This window comes from Eufriesea mexicana, unplaced genomic scaffold, assembly GCF_001483705.2.
Source record: "Eufriesea mexicana isolate 0111107269 unplaced genomic scaffold, ASM148370v2 scaffold654, whole genome shotgun sequence".
In the NCBI taxonomy this organism is placed as follows: Eukaryota; Metazoa; Arthropoda; class Insecta; order Hymenoptera; family Apidae; genus Eufriesea; species Eufriesea mexicana.
Genome location: NW_016908877.1, coordinates 1796193 through 1816180, shown reverse-complemented (window position 1 = coordinate 1816180; position 19988 = coordinate 1796193). Strand labels below are relative to the sequence as shown.

Genomic DNA, 19988 nt, shown 5'->3' with positions numbered 1-19988 from the left:
GCAAGGGATTCGGCTGCAAGCAGCGGAAAGTTTCGATTCGATGGCGCGTTGGTTGAACGGTCGGAAAGTTTCTCGACCCGAGGTCTGCGGACATCTCCTAGGCAGAAAAGGAACCCTGCGCAACGAGATCGACTCGCCGGATCGCGAAACGGAGCGAGAGAGGAACGCTTATCGATTGTTCGGTCGGTTTCGCGTACGCATCCTTGACACGATCCCCTTGCACGCGTATCTGGATATCGACCTACTTAATCGCTGGTTCACGATTTCTTACGGTAAACCGAGCGCGCGCGAGGCCGGGAATTTTACTTTGCGCGCCAAGGAGGAACCGTTTCTCGATCCATCGATCGATATCGATTCCTTCGCGGAAGAAATTATACTCGATACTCGAGCGTACCTGTTATTCGTTCGTTACACCGTTTGTCACGCCGTTCGTAACTCTAACTTTTACCAGGTACGTTCTCCTCTGACTCACACCCGATTACCGACAACGCCGATTAAATCGACTTTTTCCTCCAAGTTTACGAGCCACGGTTGTTTTAATAGCAGTGACGCAACCGTCGTCATCGAGCCGCTAACGTCACTCCGGTAAACAAGAAAAAGGAAAAAAAAAAAAAATAAAAGGAAGGAAGAGGAGAAAAAAGGAAAACCGTAACCGTCGTTTCTTGTTCAAGTTTCTTTCGCGTTCCTTTACCGCTATTTATCTCGTTGGTCGCGTACTCTCCTGCCGCGATGCGAGAGCACGACGATCGGGCACGAAAATAACTACTCGCCGGCAGGAAGAATGGAAGGTTTCGCCAAGACCCTTTCGTACTTTGTTCAAGATTAACACTTTTCGTAGGAACCCTGCGCCGCGACGAGGATATTATTATTCCCCACACACGTGCCGCGTGTATTTAACCTTCGATTTATCGATCCTCCAAACCTGTATAATCAATGCGAAGTGGGTGAAGCGCGCGGCCTTGGCATTGTATTAAGAATAGAAGCGCTCTCGAAAGGACTACACCGTAAGAAACGCGTTTAGGACCCGAGGTCTAGGGGTGAAACCGATCGGATGGTGTCGATCGTGTCGCGATCGGGGGATCCTCCTCGTTCTCTCCCCCAATCTCTCTCCCCCCTCTCGTTCTTTCAAAACTTTGAAGTTACTTACGTACTTACCTGAACGCGCACCAATCCAACGTTTGCGTCTAATATTAGCCGAGAGCGCGTATTTCCAGAGACGATACGCGATCGAGAAACACGCGGTTCCCCTCGATCTCGCCGGCGCTTCTTTCCTCCCAACCACCCTTTCTCTCGCTTCTTCCCCTTCTCGTTCCCGTTCTCGCGAAACGAGAAACACGTACGAGCGATTTTTCAACGATCCAAAGACAACGGGATTCCTCCGATAGAGAGGAAACTAATCGAGCAAAGCTGAGCACGGTTACGTAACTGCATCCAGAACGATATAACCGCGAAAAAAGGTTTTCTAAGGCGCGGCTTCCTCTCGACGAACCACTCGTCCAACACGAGAGCCACGACAAAGAGAGAGAGAGAGAGAGAGGGAGGGAGAAACACGGACGAATCTTTACTCTCTCGGTGGACTTTGTTCCTCGAAGAGAAGCATTTTTTTCTTTTTCCGAAATCGAGCGTGCTAACTCGACCGAGACCGAGAATCCGTGCAACCGTTTGCGCTGACCCTGTGAACGAGACAGCGTTCAGCAAAGGATCGCTCGACTTTGTCTCTGCGTCGTCTCGAGTGAGGCGAAATCGCGCACCAGCCACTTTCGAGGGTATATTGTTCGTGGGTTTTGAGGGATCAGCGATAAACGGTTTCGCGCGTTCTTCCCGATCGAGGAAGGACGACGAGTCGCGTGGTCGATCGGGGCGACATCTGGACAGACGCGCCAACGGTGCTGCTATCTCGAGGCGGAGTTGTCCGTTTCCGAGACTGGATTCGGACTTTCTTCCAAGTTCGCGTTTTCGCGAAAAGTGAAACTCGGTCACGAGCGTCACGCAACGCGAACGTTTTCTTTTCTCGCCGCGAAATCGGATTTTCGTTCGTCACGAAAGTCGAAAATCGCGCGGATGCTACGCCGTGCCGGTTGAAAACGAAACCTTTACCGCCTTTGGTTTACATCGCCGACCTATCTCGCCGGTTTCATCGATCGATTAATATTTATCCAGGAGAAACGCGAGCTCGAGTAACTCGGTGTATCGCGTTCGAAACTCGAATTCGCGTTAAATAATCGCGGCGATTACCGACGCTTCCAGTTCGAGCACTCCTTCTGCGCGGATATACTCGAGTCGCGAATTCGCTCGGAACGCGATTCGTGGTTCGCTAGCGAGAAAGAAGAAAAAGTGGAAAAAAGAAAGGGGAATTTCGTTAGGAAACTGGCAGAGCGAAGAGAGCGGTTTCACGGAGCCGTCGGGTCCAGCGCTCGTAGGTGGAAATGAACGTGAAAACAATCGACGCGAATGGAGACGGCGAACGCGAAGGAGAGCGAGCGAGGAACGAGGAACGAGGAACGAGGACAATTGATTCTCGATGGACGGCTGCGCTGCCATTTATGGCGTTCGCTGCTCCGTTCTTCGCCGCGCAGCGCAGCGCAGCTCTTTCGTACTCTATTTTATCGATGCACGGAGAGGACGGAAGATTCGACGTCGACAAAGTCGGGACCTTTCTCCTCCGGAAGGACGCGAGTCTCGAGGAACGCGCGACGAAATCGATTAAAAGCATCGTCGCTGTTGGCGAGGAACGTCGAATCGTTGCAACCATCGTCGAAACGATGTGCGCGAGGGGGGAACGCGTTTCGCACGGTGTACAACAACGCGACTCGTTCGATACGATGCAGCCAACAAAGTGCACCGTCGATCGCCCTTTTGTCTTCTCTCCTCTTCCTCCTGCCCATTATACGGATTCGAGCGGAAAGACAACGATCGCCATCTGGCGCTTGCTTTGCCAAGCTGACTTAAAACTCTATCGGTGCTCCGTCGCCGCTTAGCTCGCTTTGTTCTCGTCTCATCCGCGTTTCCCAAGTCGCGTTTTCCGATCGTTTTCGTTACGCGGCAAAGAGCGAGACGAGGGCGGGTGTGGGCGAAAGGGAAGGCGAACGGAGAAAAGAAACGAGACGCGATTACGAGCAACGACGGATTACCGAAGAGGCGGAAACGTAACCCGGAACTGACCGGAGAGGAAGTTGAAGGAACTCGGACGCGTTCGTAACGCGAACGACGCACGCTTGATCGGGTTAGACCAGAACGGGGGGAGGGGGGGAGGAGCGAGTTTCGCTAATACGCGTCAGGGTCTGCGGCGAATTGGCGAAATGCCGTGAACTAAATTCACGCTTAACGAATAATTATAAACGGGGTAGAGGTTCGAGAAAGTGGCTAAACTTAGGTATCAGCTAGCGAGCGGCGCAAAGTTCGCGGTCAATCGGATTCGCGCGATTCAAGGTGAACCGAGATAACCCCGACGAACTCTCGCCAACGATTGCGCGCAGGTAATCCTGTTCTGGGAGGGGGGCGCGTCTTCTCTCGTTCCTCGGCCGTGAAGCCGAGTTTCTTTCACCGATTTGCACCACCGAGTATTTTTACCGAGCTCGTAACCGCGCGCGCGCGCGCACGCGTTTTTCCCGCGCGAAACGCTCGGCCTCGCGGTGGAGTTTCGATCGGAAGGAAGCTGGAGCGCGAGAGACGGACGGGAAAAAGAAACGGGGTGACGATCGAACAGTTTTCGTGGACCACTGATGGTGGTTGTGGTGGTGGTGGTGGTGGTGATGGTTGAACAAAGTTGGGAAAGAGGCGACGAAAGCGAGCGAACGAGCCGATCGACCGGCCACAGCCGCCACTCTCCTCTCCTCGGCGCATCGTCCACTGAAATTCAGTTCAACGAACAATTACCGACTCGAACGAGTAAGCCGCGTCGGCGGCGCGTAACTCGAGGACGGAAAGAGAGAGGGAAGGAGAGTGGCGCAAGTCGAATTAAACTCGACTGGTATACGCGAGCGACCTTTGTAAACGAGTCAGCGCCCATACAATTCTGCCCGACGCATCGTCTGATTCTCGCCGCGATACCACGACTCGCTACGGCGCGCCAAACCGGACTATTCGCGCACCACCGACCGCGGATTTCCCATATCCTCTCTCTCGTCGTTGCCAACCGTTTGTCGAATTTCGTTTATCAGACGAGAAAGAGACGACACGTCGGGGGGAGGGTGACTGTCGGCGCGAACGAGAGCTAAAAGACCGCTCGACGAGTCACGGACGTTTGGTTTCCACGCGAACCGGAATCGCGGATGAAAGAAGCTACTGGAGTGTAGCTACCCCGGTTGGGGTACGCGCGTCTTCGGAGGTAGGAAAGAGAGGGAGAAATTTGGGGTGAACCGAGGCAGAGTGCCCCGCGCGGTCGATGCAACGTCGGACCCTATATATCGGACGCGTACACCGGACGCGTACGCGCGGGGCTTTGGCTATTTAATCGGCCGATAAACGGACCGAACGTCATCGACCGTGCCAGCGAAACCATATTCGTTCGATGAGCGCTATTCGAGGTGTACGTGGACCGCGAAACCGTGGAGTGGTTTCTGAAACGGAAGCGTTTCAGAGGAACTCGCGAAGGAACGAGAAGAAGCGAACCGAGAGACGTGAAAGCTCTGCCGCGCTGATCCGAAGAATAAAGCGCCTGCCGGCCACCGCCGAGAGAAAATTCGAAAGCAACCTGTCGCGAAAACCTGTTCAGCCGAGTCATCGGGTATCGCTCGTGTCTCGATCCGCGATACGGAATCCGAGCTAGTCGAGCGAGGAAAAATCCAGCATTCGGCAAACGCGCGCCATTTCCCTTACCGTCCTCGTCGTCTCCTCGACGGCTCTCCGTTGCCTTTGCGCTTTTCCTATCTTCTTCCTTTTCTTTCTCCATCGAGAAACGTTACGCGTTAGTAAGTACACCGCGAGTATACCCCGAACCGTGAACAAAACACGTCACGAAGAAGCACCTTTGAATTACGCGTCCGTCACAACAGAGCAACATTACCAAAACGTACACGCTTACGCTCGGACGGCTGGTACTACACGCTCGCTCTCTCAGCGATCGCAACGCGTTTTCCTTTCCGTTCGTCCCTCGTTTCGTGGTCTCCGATCGAGACGTTACGCGATTTCCGGCCAACGCCAACGTAACCCTTCTTCCGAGCGTAATCGTTCGACCTTCAACCATACCCTTAACACGTTTTGCGTGACAAGGCACAATATCGATCGACGAAACGGCAATCGTGCGTCGTTCCCGCGCGATTCCAAAGGGAAGTGTTTACACGTTATCCGTTATCCGTTATCCGTTATCCGTTTGGCGGCCGAAAAAGACGACGACGGGATTTTCCCCATGGACGCGCTGCTGCTGCACTTGGAAAACACGGGGAGCCGTTTCGTCGTCGAGAGAACAGTTACAGCTGCTACGCGAGCGTAACGGGCTTAGCGTTGCTCGTATTTTCGTACTTACTTTGGAGTTTGTGACGTGGTCGGCCGGCACTGATTCTGGAACGGTTTGCAAAGTGCTCCGCATACTAGCGGACATTGTAGGCCAGCCAGTTTTACTGCCTCAAACCCTCCAACGCTTCGACGATGCACCCTCTCCTCCTACGCCTGAAACAAAAGGTTCGAGCAACGATTAAAAACGCGTCTCCGTTGCAGGAAACGCGGCTGAACGCGATCGTCGGCTACTAGAGCTCTTCCCGTCCTCTCGATAGCGGCGAAAAAACGCTCTCGATGAATCGCTCGGTGGACGAATCCTCGATCCACGCGAACTCGAGGTCGTTCGTTTGCCAGCCGATATGCGAACGAGGACACGGACCCCGTTGCGTCGTCGAGTCAGCCATAGAAACGGAGCTGTGTCGTACACAGGTAGGCGAGAGAGTGAATCATACCTTGCTACCGGCTGTGCCCGTCGGAATGTAACATCGGGCCAACTTTGGCTCTCGCTCGTCTGACCCGCGACAAACGTCTCGCGCGCGATCCGCGCTCGATCGGAAAATAGGAAAATCGCGCGTGTCGGGGAAAGCGGCGTCTCGACCGGCAAGGAGAAAACCACCAACGTTCGCTGCACGATTCTCCGCGTGGCGAATGTCCGATGACTCCCTGTACTCGGTCGCGCTTCCGTCCTGTCCTCTGCGACAAAACGCCAACGGTCGCGATTTTTCTGCTGGCCGACTGTACGCGCGCGCGCGAGAACCCTAGCCGAAATACGGGCATTCCGATCGCGCACGGAAGGCGAAACGACGCGCGAGCAACGAAGAAAGAATAGGTGCTCGCGTCAGCCTAATCGCGCCAACGTTCGCGCGCGCCCGCCTCGCGTGTTCCAGCGCGAATTCCTCGAGCGAAACAAGGTTGGCGAAAGTCGTCCCGCGGCACCGAGATTATTAATTCGCTCCGTCCCGGCGCCGTTATCTCTTTAGCCGTGCGCGACGACACGGCGCGTTTGCAGCGTTTCGCGGGTTAGCCGAGATTACGCGAGAAAGGACACTGGCCGCCTTGGAATCGTAATTTCGTAACGCTGGTTGCGGCGCACGCCCTTTGTCGCGCCACGCCGACACGTCGTCCGCGCGCTTCCGTCTTTGGTCGACCGCTTTACCGCGCGCAAGCCGCAGAGACCGACACGCGGCTCGCCGATGGAAAAGGCGAAAGGTCTACGGGTATGGAGAAAAGGGGGGAGGGAAAAAAAAAAAAAAAGGAGAAAAAGGGAAGGAAAGAGAAAACGGCGTTTGGTTCGGTTCGCCAACGAAGGAGAGAAACAGGTGTTTGGAAGGCGGCGTTATCCGGTCGACACCTGCGAGCCATTTCCAACTAATAATAGAATCAGCGAGAGCGAGCGTGCGCGAATCGGCGGAGGATGAGTGGGACGCGGTCGCGGTCGCGTCAGCGTTCACGCGGACCGAGGAAAAGTTCAATTGGGAATTTCGCGGCGGAGAAAAGGCGCGTGCGCCGATCGTTCCGAAGCTCCAGCCGGCTATATAACCTCGCGCCACGCGACCGTCGCTGCGGTTCGGCAGATTCCCGACTCGCGGCCGACTCGCGGCCAACTCGCCGAAGGATCGAAAGGCGAAGCGGACTCTCGCGGAGAACGCGTTCGGCAAAATTAGGTTCGAGAGCATCCCTGCGAACTGGGTCAGCGGCACGCGTGCAGCGTGCAGCAGCGAGCAGCCGAATTTTCGAAAGCACCGGCCACGCCACTGGCCACTGGTAACCACCGCCGCCGCGCGCAAACGGGCGCAACACTCTCGCGAGATCGAGCGAGAAAAACGCGCGCACGCGCTCGCCTTTCCTACTTAGGCTCGCTGATCCGACCGATCGCGAGGAAAGTTTCTCCTTTCTTTTGCTTCCATTTCTTTCGCCTTTCCGTTCATCGTACACCACCGTTCTAACCACGGACCAACGCTATTACATAAACTTGCGAACCGGGCTTCCATAATGTAATCCAAGAATAAATCGTTGGCTAACGAGTAACGACCAACGCTTTACCCACCAACCCCCCTCCCGTCGCTCTATCTTCTTCGTTGGCTCGTTCGCTGGGAAAGATAAGTTTGCGCCGTTCCTTCGAATCGGACGTAATCGATCGAGGGATCTTTGCATCGTCCGATCTTGTCTCTTTCGTTGGTCGCACGAAAAATGCCGGGCGGCGAGACGGCGCTTCGTTCCTTTTATAACGATCCGCTGACCGTGAATCGATTCATTAGCAAAATCGCACTCGAAAACGCACGCGGCTTGGTTATCCGATGCCATCGCGTATAATTCGTAGCTCGAGCTCGTAGACCGCGACAGAATCCGAACGCATCGTCGAACACGCATAACGGCCCGACTGCAAATCTCCCGATGGAGACGCGATCGCGTTTGCCACTTTGCACCGAGAGTATCGCGTTCACGGCGAGGAGCACGCGTTCGTAAACGTACGAGCGGATTGTCGAGAATGATCGATAACCGTGATATCGTTCGAACGAATCGCGTAAAGTTTCTCAGCCGTCGTAATCGATAGACTGTTGCTGCAACGTCTACTTCTCGTCCCTTCCAATCCGAGTCACGAAATGTCCGTTCGAATCGAAAAGAGGAAATAATTCGACGTCGCGACCAGCAGGAGCGGAAAAGGTTTCGTTGCAACGTGTTCGAGGGTAAGCTTCTTGCGGCGTGACAACTTGGCGAAGGACAGGGAAGCTCGACGATTCACGAATGCCGAAAAGGTAACGCGGATAAATCGTTTTGATGAGCGGGTACGATTCGGTCAAAGGAGGACGGAGGTCGATAGAATCGACGCGGGTACAAGTGTCTCGCAACGAGAGGTATCAGATCACCGAGACGAACGTGAGAAAGAAGAAAAACGAAAAAAGGGAAAGGAAATAAAAAGAGCAGCGTTTCGGTTGGGAGGAGGATTTACCGACGACAACGGTGCGCGCGATGCGTACGTTGGACGAGAAAGCGGTCTTGACAACGCGTACGTGTTGGCAAACGATCGCCATACGCGTTGCTTCGGCGAGTGAACGTCGATCCACCGTGTTTCGTAGCTGTGTCGATTTCGCGCACACTGGCCGGTTCTTGAACGAGCAACGAAGGAAAACACCGCGTTCCGCTGCTCGTACACAGCTCGAACAGCGGGACGATACGTCAACGAGAAACACACTCCCGGCGAACCTCGAGGCGTGCTCGTGACAGACGAACGAGCAAAATGTGGGGTTAGGTTGGTTAACGTGAGCATGAGCGAGAACAACAACGTTGAAAGCAACTGCGACAGCGACAACGGCGACGATGATGACGACGACGACGACGACGACGACGACGACGACTACTACTACTAAGAAAATGCGGAGCAAGCCTTTTCGGAACTTCTGTTTGATGAATCGGTGGAGACGCCGAAGAGAAGGAACGTGAAAAACGACTCGACTTCTCGTGATGTGCCTCGCGCCGGCAATCTTCTCCTCTCGAGCCCCTGATTTTTTCATACTTACCACCGTTACATGAACGTGTACATAAACGAGCGATCGTACATGGACACGATGCGCACGAGCGCAACTACATACGGCACGTACACGCGAGCACACGCGCATGCATACACGCCAGCCATACGAACGAAACCCACACCCACTTGTATTCCTAGGTAGGACGCAACACGCTCGGGGATATATCACTAGTCCGTTAAGATACGTACGCGTCGAGATGCATATACACGCGTACGAGTACGAAAGCAGCACGCGTTTATCTAAGGTAAAGTCTCGGCGTCCAAGTCGAGGTGCACGACGAGGACGACGGCGGTGGCGGCGGTGGCAGCGGCGGTGGCGACGGCGGTGGTGGCGGTGGCGGTGGCGGTGGCGGCGGTGATGACGGCGGCGGCGGCGGCGACAGCGGTGGTAGCAGCACCAGCGACAGTAGCAGCACAAGCGATTCAAGCCTCGTCTGCCGCATGCAACGAGTCTCCGATCCGAGATCGGCGACAAACACGAGTAATACACCCGAGAGACGGTGGTGATCGCGTACCTCGGAGGCCGCACATCGGTACTTGCTCGCGTATAAAGTCGTGAGCGCGCGCGCGCGCTCACTCACTCGCTCGCTATCTTTCTCTTCTCTTCTCTTCTCTTCTCTTCTCTTCTCTTCTTGTCTCGTCTCGTTTCGTTTCGTTTCGTCCCGTCCCGTCTCGTCCCGTCCCGTCCCGTCTCGTCTCGTCTCGTCTCGTTTCGTCTCTTCTCTTTGCTCGCTCTTTCCTCTTTTCTCTTCCCTTCGTTTCTTTTCTCTTTCCTTCCCCCTTCTTTGCTCTGCTATTCTATTCTATTCTTTTCTCTCTATGCGCTGCGTTCCCTCTCGTTCGCTCTCTTTTCACTACGCCTCCTTTCCTATCTTTCTCTCGCTCTTTCACTCTCTATCCGTCTCGCGTGTGCGTATACTCTTTCACTCCAACGCCTGCCCTTTCTCTCTATCCCACTCGTTCGTTCTCTGTCGCTCTCTTTGGGTGTCCGTCAGTAACCTAGAAAGCGGTGGCGGCGGCCATTCAGGATTACGGGACTCCGTCCGTACGTCCGCCTTGTCCGAGCGATCGAGCGAGGGGACGAGTCACCGACGACGAGGTACAGCCTATGTCCTCTTTCGATCGGAGAAATTCCAATATTTTACACCCGTATCGACCGTTTCGACCGTTTCTACCGGGCCAACGAATCCGATGATTTTCACGCCGCGAACGCGCATACGCACATACTCGTTTTTCGACGTTCGACGATGCGACGACGTTACTTTCCTAGCGGCGAGCTGACGGAAACGCGATCCCGACCATGTAATTGACCTTAAAATCGCAAAAACTATCCACAAAAATGACACTGTACTCCTTGGACGCACGCACTACTCACTAGCCGCGATCTTGCTCGAGAGAACGCACCTTCGCCACGACAGATCGGCGAGAGCACTACGGAGCTATGGGTGTGCTTCTTTTGCCAGCGTTCTCGCGTTGTCGTTGACGCGATAAAAATCAAAACCGAGCGATCTTTTAATCGAGCGGCTTCAATACAACAGATATTTACCCATTTGTGACAGATTTTCCGTACGAGACGCACCACATTAACGACCGTCCCCCACCTATTACCACATACAGACATTACCACACTTCGATTTTTCAAGATGGCGACGCACCGTCGTCGGGTCGAAACACGATGCGGATGGGCCGTAAAGCCGTAGCGCTGCGATCGCGCTATTCCCGATCCTTCGCGACGACGAACGACGCGTTTGCCCGCCAACTTTCGAATCGCCCAACTGACCATGTCCACGACGCGATACCCGAATCCCCCACGAATCGCCCACGAATCCGTGTCGAATGCGTTTCGAATGAAGGAGATGTCTAGGAATAATATCTCGTTTTCATATTTTTCTACGAATATTATTCGATGTATACACTCAATACAGTTTCGTTCTCTGTTCGTTTCGAGTTCACAATCTCGAAATACGAGTAACATATATATGATTTGCCAGCGAATGATCTAATCGATAGCAAAATACTTCTGTAACAATTCCTCGTATATGTCTTTATCGCTTTTCAAGAATAAGCAAAAGATTACTCTATCCACCTGCAATTTCAAACTGCCATGAATATCTCGAGTTGCCAAAAATACCACTATACCTCACCGATCGTTAGTCTCTTAATAGAATCTTACAGCATCTTTGTTGTCGATTAGGAACTTCTTGACTGTCGATAAAGCTACTTTGGCTGCTGGTCTTTGAGGATATCCATAAATTCCTGTCGATATGCAAGGAAAAGCAATAGTGCGCAATTGATTCTCTCTGGCAACTGTCAGACTGTTTTCGTAACATTCCTTCAACTTTTCTGGCTTTTCCCCTTGCGGGCCAACCGTATGAATGACATCTAAAACATTATACCCATGAAAATACTATCCTATCCACCATACTTTTGCATACTAACGCTTTGCAGGCAACATGTAACCCCCTGTTATTTTAGCTTCACCCACGTGACATCCTCCCAAAGTGGCGCATTCTTTCTTTAAATTTGGCCCTGCAGCTTTGTGAATAGCTCCGTCAACTATGAAATAGAGTTTACGCTCTTTAATATCCTGTACTTAGATATTTCCTACTCTTTCGCTTTCTATACTTTTATATTCTACGCTATTATCTTCCTTTGTTACTTATTTCTAGGTAAACGTTCCTACTTAAGTACCTCCACCACCGCCAAGAAGGCTCGAGTTTGCTGCATTGACGATCGCGTCTATTTCTAGGGACGTGATGTCTCCTTGCCATATCGAAATTTTCTTAGCCATCTCCTCGTCAACTTTCTCGACTTTCTCGAGGTTCGTTACGCCGATATTCGTTTTATTTTTATTCCAGTATTCCACCCAAGTCGGAATTTGATCCAATGTCATTACGCTTCCCTTATAGTATTTTCTTTTCTCTTCTAGCGGCATGGTCAAGAATTTTTCTATTCAACAGAGATAATAGCTTAACTATCGTTTCCAACGAAAGAGTAACCGGATGAACGAAGTATTCGGTATTTTAGAACGATGCGTGTTACGTCGCGATATTCGATCGCATCGAACGATCGAAACGATCAACTTTTACATAGTTACCGAAATAGACAAAATAATCGTGATATCTTACGTTTCTCGACTTCGAACGACATCTTCGCTTCAGGATTGACAGATGCAGCAAAATTCTTTCTAACCAAGAAATTCTGAACGATCGGTCGGACTACGCTGGTAACTGCGAAACAATCGGCGACGGTCGCCTGGAAATGAAAAATAATTTTCTTCACACTACGCAGTTCACTCGGCCCTTGGTATCCCCTCGTCCCTTACTCTGAGAGCCAACATAGTCTTCCACTCGAAAAAAGCGTTAATGACCTTTGTCAATCATCGATGTATACCTCTGCGAATGAAAAATTCGGTCGGACGTCCAACTTTTTCACCTTTGCGACGAACTCGAACTTATTCACGGCCAAAACTATGCTAACGCCTTGTTTTGTTTCTGTCTCAGCTGCGATCGTGACCGGTGAAACGTAGAAACGAATCGTTGCTACCGCAATGGAACTTTCGCGTGGCCATCTGGTGGTGGACGATGTGCATCAACGAATAGGTGTATTTCTGCGATGCGAATAACGCCATCTGTACCGCTTATCCGGTACTACGTTTAAATTTGAGAAATCATTGCGCCTACGATTCAGCCGATTCTTTTCACATTTTACCTCTGTTCGATCAAGTTTCTCCACGATTCGTCATTTCTTTTCGCTTTACGTTATACGATGCGCGTCGTATACGTAGCATTGCACGCGCACGTACGTTTCGTACGTCATTGGGGGAAAAATTAAGCGTTGCATTGCCCGTGTGGGTGTATGTTGTCGCAAGGGTGATATTGGCTACGACGATCCAACAGTGGTAAAACACGAGAAGGAGAATTAATTCGTGTTAGGTGAAATGTCACGAAGTTTTAATTATCGCAGGCCGCAAGGGTTTTAACGACGTAACCAACAATCGTCGTTATCGTCGGTTCTTATCGAAGAACATAATTTACGTTTCGCACGATGAAAGAAACTTGCATTGCCATTCGATTTCGTTTCCAACGTAATCATTCCTGCCCTCCGTTTCTACTTTCGAACGTAGGTGCGCATCTATGTACCGAGTCTCTTATTCCGGTGTAAATCGTTCTCTCTCGCTTTTATCGTTGCTGCAATCTTTTTCGAATAGATATTTTGGAAAGAAACAGGGGGGCAGACGAAGGGGAAAGAAATGGAGGTTCGATGGTGGATAAAAGGGTGAAAGAATGGAATTTCGTCGTTCGTAGGTATCTCGTTCGATACAAGCGAGTCGTGCCAAACCGTGAATTAACGACGAGCAATTTCAACATTGATGCGAACACCAACGCCAACGCCAACGCCAACGCCGACGCCGACGCCGGTCGACGTCACCAGCAACGCCACCCCGAAGAGAAACACGGAACGAACTTTATTCTCGTGCTTTTCCACGTACACGTATAAACGGGAAGGCTTCGCAGCGCATGCTAAAAGCTCCTATTATCGATCCATCTGCGCCTGAGCTTTCGCGTTCGACTCACAAAGTTCGCGAACGTCGTCCGGGTGAAATCGTGTTGCGTGCAATCGACATAACTAGACCAGAACTGACGCACTCGTTTCATTTTTGTTGCCGTTGCGAGCACAGGCAGAGGGAAAAGGATGTCGCGCCGTACGGATAACACCAAGGCGATATTCGTATTCTGTGAGTTTTCTCCATTAGCTCGCTGTTCACGATCGTATTCGTTCGACGAGATAACAATGTTAACGGTGCATCTTCGTAATGTAACTGAAAATTCATGGGATTCCATCGCGACTCTATTAATTGTCCCAGAGCCGATCAATCGTGATGGCTTCGCTGTGCTTCTGCGAGATATCTCGTGCGCGAGACGTTGGCGACGCTGCTGGGACTTCTCGTCGGAGAGATTTGCACGAGTAGGGGAGGAAGCACCGAGTTAACGAAATCTGAAATTTGTACGCGTTTTAAGATCCTCGAATAGGAAGGATCGGAATCGCGGTGTCGTGATTCGCGTGGTCGGGCAGTCGTGCATATTTCCCCGTTTCGAACGAAACGAAATGCGTGTCTCTTTTGCATTTAGTTTGGTTAGCAGCGTTTCGAAGGAACGAGATTATAACGTGACTAGCGGAAAGATAAGGGAGAAACTTTTTACCAGCTGTTGCGTGCAGTAGCGTACTACGTCATTTCTACGGGGCGTTTTTTCGTAAAGTCAACTACCTCGTATCATTTATAGGTGGGGTGAGAAACATTGAATGGAAAAGTCATCGACGCGCGCACGCTTTGGGCACCCTGTGGCAAAAATAGTTATCAAGAGACCTACCTCATCCTTCGATAACCGATTTTCTTTCTAGGGTGTGTCTTGAGTACGGCGTTCAGCGTGCCTAGCTCGTCGCCGACGCCGCAAGCGTTAGAGGATGAACTGTACACCACGCGTCGTACGGCCAAAGTTGTCATCGACTTGCCTGGCGCCAAATCCAAGTTACCTCTGGTAAGAATATTCCCTTGGTACGCGAATCAGCGTGATAGTCGCAGACGATGCGAAACGAGGGGCAATAAGTTACTTTCGTAACGTCGACGAATACGCGTTTCATCGTCACGGAGGAATGCGTGCGTCTGACTTGGATGCTTGCTCGTGATCGATACGTACGCGTGAATAGTTATCTAAACGGATTCTTGGTATTTGTTCGTTGCGCTTCGTCGACGAGGATAGGAACGCGATATCGGGCTTATCGTCCTGGTGCGTAAAGCTATTTCTTGGTCTCTGCGCGAGAACAACAGTCGCTCGAGATCCTAAACAGTTGTCACCAGTGCTCGCGGTTACATGGCGCGCAACGCGTGCAACGCGGCTTCTCGCGTGATTCGTCTCTCGTAGAGTACGTTGTCTCCACGTTTCCGCATCTTGGCTTCGAATGCGTGAAACGAAGGAACAAAGATGGGACGCGAGTCTTTACGAAACCCGTATTCGTCGATGGAACGTGCAAGTCTATTATACCTGAACTATATTCTCCGCGACGATCTTTTAACGCGGATGCGTGTTAAAGTCGGTAGTAAATTTCGAGCTGAAAAGCACCACTACGATGTCCTCGGAGTCGACAACCACGCAACGCACCTCCGCCACGGAAAGGCCGTTGTACCGATTGGACGGCAGCAACGGACGAGCTTGTATTCTTCTGGAAGTAGACGCGCTGATCGCGGTGAAATATCGAACGACATCCGGCGAGGATCAAGTAAGCTCCCGCTCTGCTCGAATAAAGGGAAATTGTAGGAGGTGGTAGAGAAGCGTGATTAGCGTGAAATTGTTTGATCTTTTCAGGAGGCCAGCATTTACGTTCCAAACGACGCGACTGTAACCGGAAATTGCGAGAGTGAAAATACGGCGACAATGTCGCTCAAGTGGAACGCGTTCATGCTATTATGGAGCTTCGCAAAGGTAACGTTCGATCGCGAGCTTTGTCATTGACAAATGACCTTGAATGACCTCGAATGACCTCGAATGACCGTGTACGATCTGGGACGACTTGGGACGATTTTCGAATAATCCAACAGACTCGCGAACGTGTTCGTGATCTTCGTGGTAACTTTGAAATAACCTCGGAGTTGGAAAGAATCGCGCACGTTTTGGAGAAGTTGGTTCGGCGGATGATAAACTAATAGGATCGCTGTCTGGGCACGCAAGTTGATTTTCCTTCCCTTAGGTATACACCGTTGACGAGTCGCACGATACGGGTGGTTCGTAGAAACGACCGAGGTCACGAATGTTGCGTTGCCGTGGAAGCTTCCTTCTCGTACAAAATCGATACTAGACCGATCCTCTTTTCCACTTTTTTTTCGTTTTCTCGCGTTCGTGTCTATCGCTCGCGTTAAGGGGCAAGATTAACGATTAGTCGAATGCGTCCGTTTCGACCAGACGACGACGACGACGACGACGACGACGACGACGACGATGAATCATCGAAGGGAAAAACGAAATTTTTCAGACACCCGGTGGCGAGCGATGGTACGTCGAGAAAATCGAACTGACGTACAACTCCAGCGATCGACACTTTGAGCATATCGATCAACCAGGTAAGCGGAGTGGCGCAGAGAAATAGTCTCTTTTCCAACGCGGTAATCTCGAATTCATGTTTGTTGTTGAAGGGAAAACGGTGAGGGTGAGCACCGCGCAAAAGCACAGTTCCATGCTGTTCCCGACGCCGGTTGGAAAATCGTACGCCTGCGAAGGAGAGACGAAAATCGCGCTGACCGATGGGAAAAATCACGCGACCGTGTTCCTCAGGTAAATCAGTTGCACGGCTATCGAGCGAGTCGCTTGGATAATAATAACGAACGAACGAACAAACGATCCGGCTGGTTTTTTGGAATTTCAGAGATATGAAACTGCAGCCGTTCAAGTTCAAGAATAACAATTTCGCGACAGAATTTTCGTGCACGTCGTTGAGCGCGCGCGGATTTCGGGATGAAACCGCGCCCGTCGCGGTTGGCTCGACATTCGCTGCTGCCGTTCTGCTCACCATCACCGGCTACGCGGCCTATCGTTACTTCAAGGTGAAGAAAGTCAAGTACGACACCATGGAGTAAGAGGCGTATGGACACGCTGCCTAAGACGATGCAAATCAGAGAACGACCAACCTTTTCTACGGGATGCTCTCTCATCGTCGCGACACGACGTTGTCTTGCTTCACCGATACCACATCATCATCGATACGAGCGTTCGTTATAGAATCCGAAGAAGAAACTTTTGCTTGAAACGTATACATATCTCGTGATAGCACACACCGACGATTCGGAATCGACAACCTTGGGCGATGAGAATCGAAGCGCGGCTGTTCGATCGAGCATCGGAGGAAATTACGCGAATCCTTCGAAGGTCGATCGGGATTGGTCGTTTGCTTGGAAATCTGTTTGCATCGGTGGCCGCTTTCAGGCCGGTTGCAAACGGGTCCATTCTCGGTTACCAAAGAGTCGATTAGGACGCACTAGAAGAAATAAACAGGTGTATCGCATGTTTGGATTAAGTATTACGAAATACACCGTTTTCGTGTTAAATTCGTGTTCGCAAGCTCTGATGGTTGTATCGATAGATTTCCGATTTCCGGTGGATATCGTTCCACTTTGCCCTGTCGATGATAAAGCTCTAACGTCTAGCAGTATACTCGGAGGATAAAGCTCTATGGAATATGTCACTTTTTTCCCCCGACAGATCGTATACCCGTCTAAAACGTTTCTATAATGTTTCGTACTTTTTATCGATAGTTGCCCACGTAAATCGCGAAGAGGATTGTATTAGCATAGCGATAGCGTACCACGAGCGAACGGGGACGGATCAATTCCTGCCGCGTTGCGTCACGAAATCTCGATAATCCTTGCTTCGATTATCACGACGAAATTAGGACAAAAATCAGAGCGTCGAGACGTAGGAGGCCCTGTCTGGCAGCTGAGAGTCTTAGCGTCGCGTTAGAGTAGGAGCGAACGAGTAGGATAGCTATGTCACCTGTATCACGGCGATACACGGATCACAACTACCTAACGCGCTCGCGATTAACTAGTTTAAGCGATCCGACAATTTCTCTTCGTTTCTCTTCGTTTCTCTTCGTTTCTCTTCGTTTCTTCAAAATGTACATAGTATTCGACGACGTTGACGCGTTATCGCGTCGCAGCGTATGTGACGAGATTCAAATACGGCGATTCGTCGTTTTACTCGGCACGATGGAAGCAGCGGCGAAACGGCAGGTCTCGTATCTCTACTTTGCGTGTGTAACGACCGTTAGACTAGATCGTTTCGTTTTTATCTTCTAATTCTCGATGTAACATATCGTGTAAATACGTTAGGGCACGGTCGACGAAGCTCGCTCTGCACAGGCACCTTTTCGCTCGCGGCGTAAAAAGGAAAAGCCGTTTCTTCGGGGAAGAACGGAACGGTTTCGATCGCGTAGACGAACCGCGACACGCGTCGCGAGCTTCCACGATCGTTGCGAGAAACCCTTTTCACGCGTTCCGAATGTACATTCGTTACTTTGTAAAAAAAAAACGGATAGGCCATTGTCGCGTAAATATCGTAACGAGTACGCTTGTCCCTGAGGTGGTCGAGCGAGAAAATCCAAGGGACCGTCGTCGTCTCTTTTCCAACTCGACGCGGATAAGGCAACGTCGTTATCGATCTTCAACCGCTGTTATTTAACGAAGGTTTCGCAGAGAGAGAGTTAGAAAGAGAGAGAGAGAGAGAGAGAGAGCGGAACGGTCGATGGACGAGTAACGACGCATGTGTGTACCTACCTAAACGTAATCTGCGCGCGTATACGTATAGATACGTTTACGCCGGTTCGGCAGAAATAAATTTACAATTAGGGATATGTGCATAACACGATCCTCTGTCTTCCAAGCGTGTATTAAAGTTGAACTTTCGCGTGTATATATATATATATATATAAATATATATACGTGTGTGTATATAAATACGTATGTATGCGAGTATGCGTGCATGTTTATCGATATACACACGTATTGCACACGTATATGCATACACTTATAAATATGTACACACACATACATGCTGTATACATTATATATACACAGACACACACGCATACACACACAAGGGACATATACATTTGGTGTGCGTGCGCGCGCGCGCGAGAGAGAGAGAGAGAGAGAGAGAGAGAGAGAGAGAAAGTGAGAGTGAGAGAGAGAGAGTGAGAGAGAGAGAGAGAGAAAGAGAGAAAGAGCATCGGAAATTACATCTGGGCAAAGGAAAATGGAGGTGGGGGTGGTGAATCGGCGACGTCGCGTGGACGGGATAGAAAGGAAAAACGCGTTCCTGCTCGGATTGCGAGAAAATTCGAGGACGCGCGTCGCGATTCGATCGCTTTCCACGGGGCGACGCAATGTCCGCACCGACTCTTCGACACACGGTAAAATTATTTAGGATAATCGATACAAGCTCGATATCATCGATACGAAGGAATATGGTATAGATGTAATTATAAAAATGTATTTTTGTGCTAAAGTCAATCTTATTATATAAACATTATTAATAATAGGTAGCGGTTTTGCGGAGGTATATAGAGCTCGGCGATGGCCGTGACTTTGAAAAGTTTGCCGTTGCGGACGCGTGCACGGTGGCGTCAGCGGAAAATAAAGCGTGAACGGGTGGGCGTAAGTACGTACGTTTACGGGAAAAGGTTACGAGACGGGATATGGAGGTGGAATAAAAGTGCAAAGCCACGGCAGCTTCGACGGAACGGAATCAAATTATATGAATCATATCGCTTGACCTATTTCTGCAACGTTGAGTCTCGTAAGAATTACAGTGTAACGCGTGACAGGCGAGAAGCGATGCAAACGGACCGAATTTCACGCGGGTAACGCGCGTCGAAGCAAAAGAAGGAAAAAAATTGTATCATATCGATAAAAATAAAGGCTGTTATACAAGTTTGTTCGTTGCCTGATGGATTAACCCGAAATCGTCCACGTTGATCACGTAGGTGTGCATACTCGCGTTGGAACTCGCGAACGCGATCTACGCGCGGATATCGCGGATAAGCGTAATAGCAGATGCTCGTTTGGATAGGAATAGCAGAAGGGGGTTTCGGCCGACATAATAATTTCGGATGGTGGCCCGTGGAAATGGGCGTGAAAAGTACAGTCAAGCAGGCTTAATGCCCGTCGAGCGGGGAATCCCCCGGGCTTTGCGCAACACGGCGCACAGTTGTCGATAGTTCATTGTCGCAATGTCCATTGAAATCTCCGCGACAATGGGTGGAGCACAGGCCGATCGTATTGTCGGTCCGCGTGCATCCCGAGTCCCATTGCCGGAGACCGATCTTTCGAAAAGATCACCGGCGTAAGCGAAGATTACGTCTCTTCTAATCTCGCATCTTACGCGGTCGGTACGATTTCGCCCGTTCGTTTCGTCGAGTGGTTTCGTCGAGTGGTTTCGTCGAGTCGTCGGAATCGCCGGACCATCCGCCAACA

At 51.0% G+C, this 19988-nt stretch overlaps 3 protein-coding genes across 11 annotated transcripts in view; 1 reads left to right on the top strand and 2 right to left on the bottom strand.

The window, feature by feature from the left end:
- Nucleotides 1-10619, bottom strand: part of LOC108546523 (serine/threonine-protein kinase MARK2) — a 49894-nt gene extending 39275 nt beyond the window's left edge. The window contains exons 1-2 of one of the 6 annotated variants that reach the window (XM_017898636.1): nucleotides 10512-10619; nucleotides 5465-5607 (exon numbers count right to left, since the gene is read on the bottom strand). In XM_017898636.1, coding sequence (XP_017754125.1) covers nucleotides 5465-5539 — 75 coding nt within the window. In that variant the 5' untranslated portion in view covers nucleotides 5540-5607; nucleotides 10512-10619. Of the gene's footprint in view, nucleotides 1-5464; nucleotides 5608-9154; nucleotides 9225-9480; nucleotides 9545-10511 lie in introns of those variants that run through there. The other 5 variants (XM_017898638.1, XM_017898637.1, XM_017898616.1 and 2 more) reach the window with 5 other exon arrangements.
- Nucleotides 9743-18295, top strand: LOC108546526 (lysosome-associated membrane glycoprotein 5). Of its 2 annotated transcripts, none has more exons than XM_017898642.1 (7): nucleotides 9743-10064; nucleotides 14369-14505; nucleotides 15059-15244; nucleotides 15331-15447; nucleotides 15995-16082; nucleotides 16155-16293; nucleotides 16385-18295. In XM_017898642.1, the coding sequence occupies exons 1-7, from the start codon at nucleotides 9785-9787 to the stop codon at nucleotides 16593-16595; spliced, it is 1158 nt and encodes a 385-aa protein (XP_017754131.1). In that variant the 5' UTR covers nucleotides 9743-9784; the 3' UTR covers nucleotides 16596-18295. The 2 variants fall into 2 exon arrangements, with proteins under 2 accessions (XP_017754131.1, XP_017754133.1); XM_017898644.1 differs by lacking the exon at nucleotides 9743-10064 and adding an exon at nucleotides 13485-13703.
- On the bottom strand, nucleotides 10876-12523 carry LOC108546527 (macro domain-containing protein CT2219). Of its 3 annotated transcripts, none has more exons than XM_017898645.1 (6): nucleotides 12291-12441; nucleotides 12094-12220; nucleotides 11657-11914; nucleotides 11405-11521; nucleotides 11139-11347; nucleotides 10876-11051 (listed from the first exon to the last, which is right to left on the bottom strand). In XM_017898645.1, the coding sequence occupies exons 1-6, from the start codon at nucleotides 12303-12305 to the stop codon at nucleotides 10965-10967; spliced, it is 813 nt and encodes a 270-aa protein (XP_017754134.1). In that variant the 5' UTR covers nucleotides 12306-12441; the 3' UTR covers nucleotides 10876-10964. The 3 variants fall into 3 exon arrangements, with proteins under 3 accessions (XP_017754134.1, XP_017754136.1, XP_017754135.1); XM_017898647.1 differs by having other exon boundaries at nucleotides 10877-11051; nucleotides 12359-12523; XM_017898646.1 differs by having other exon boundaries at nucleotides 10877-11051; nucleotides 12336-12441.
- Nucleotides 18296-19988: the final 1693 nt, after the last annotated feature.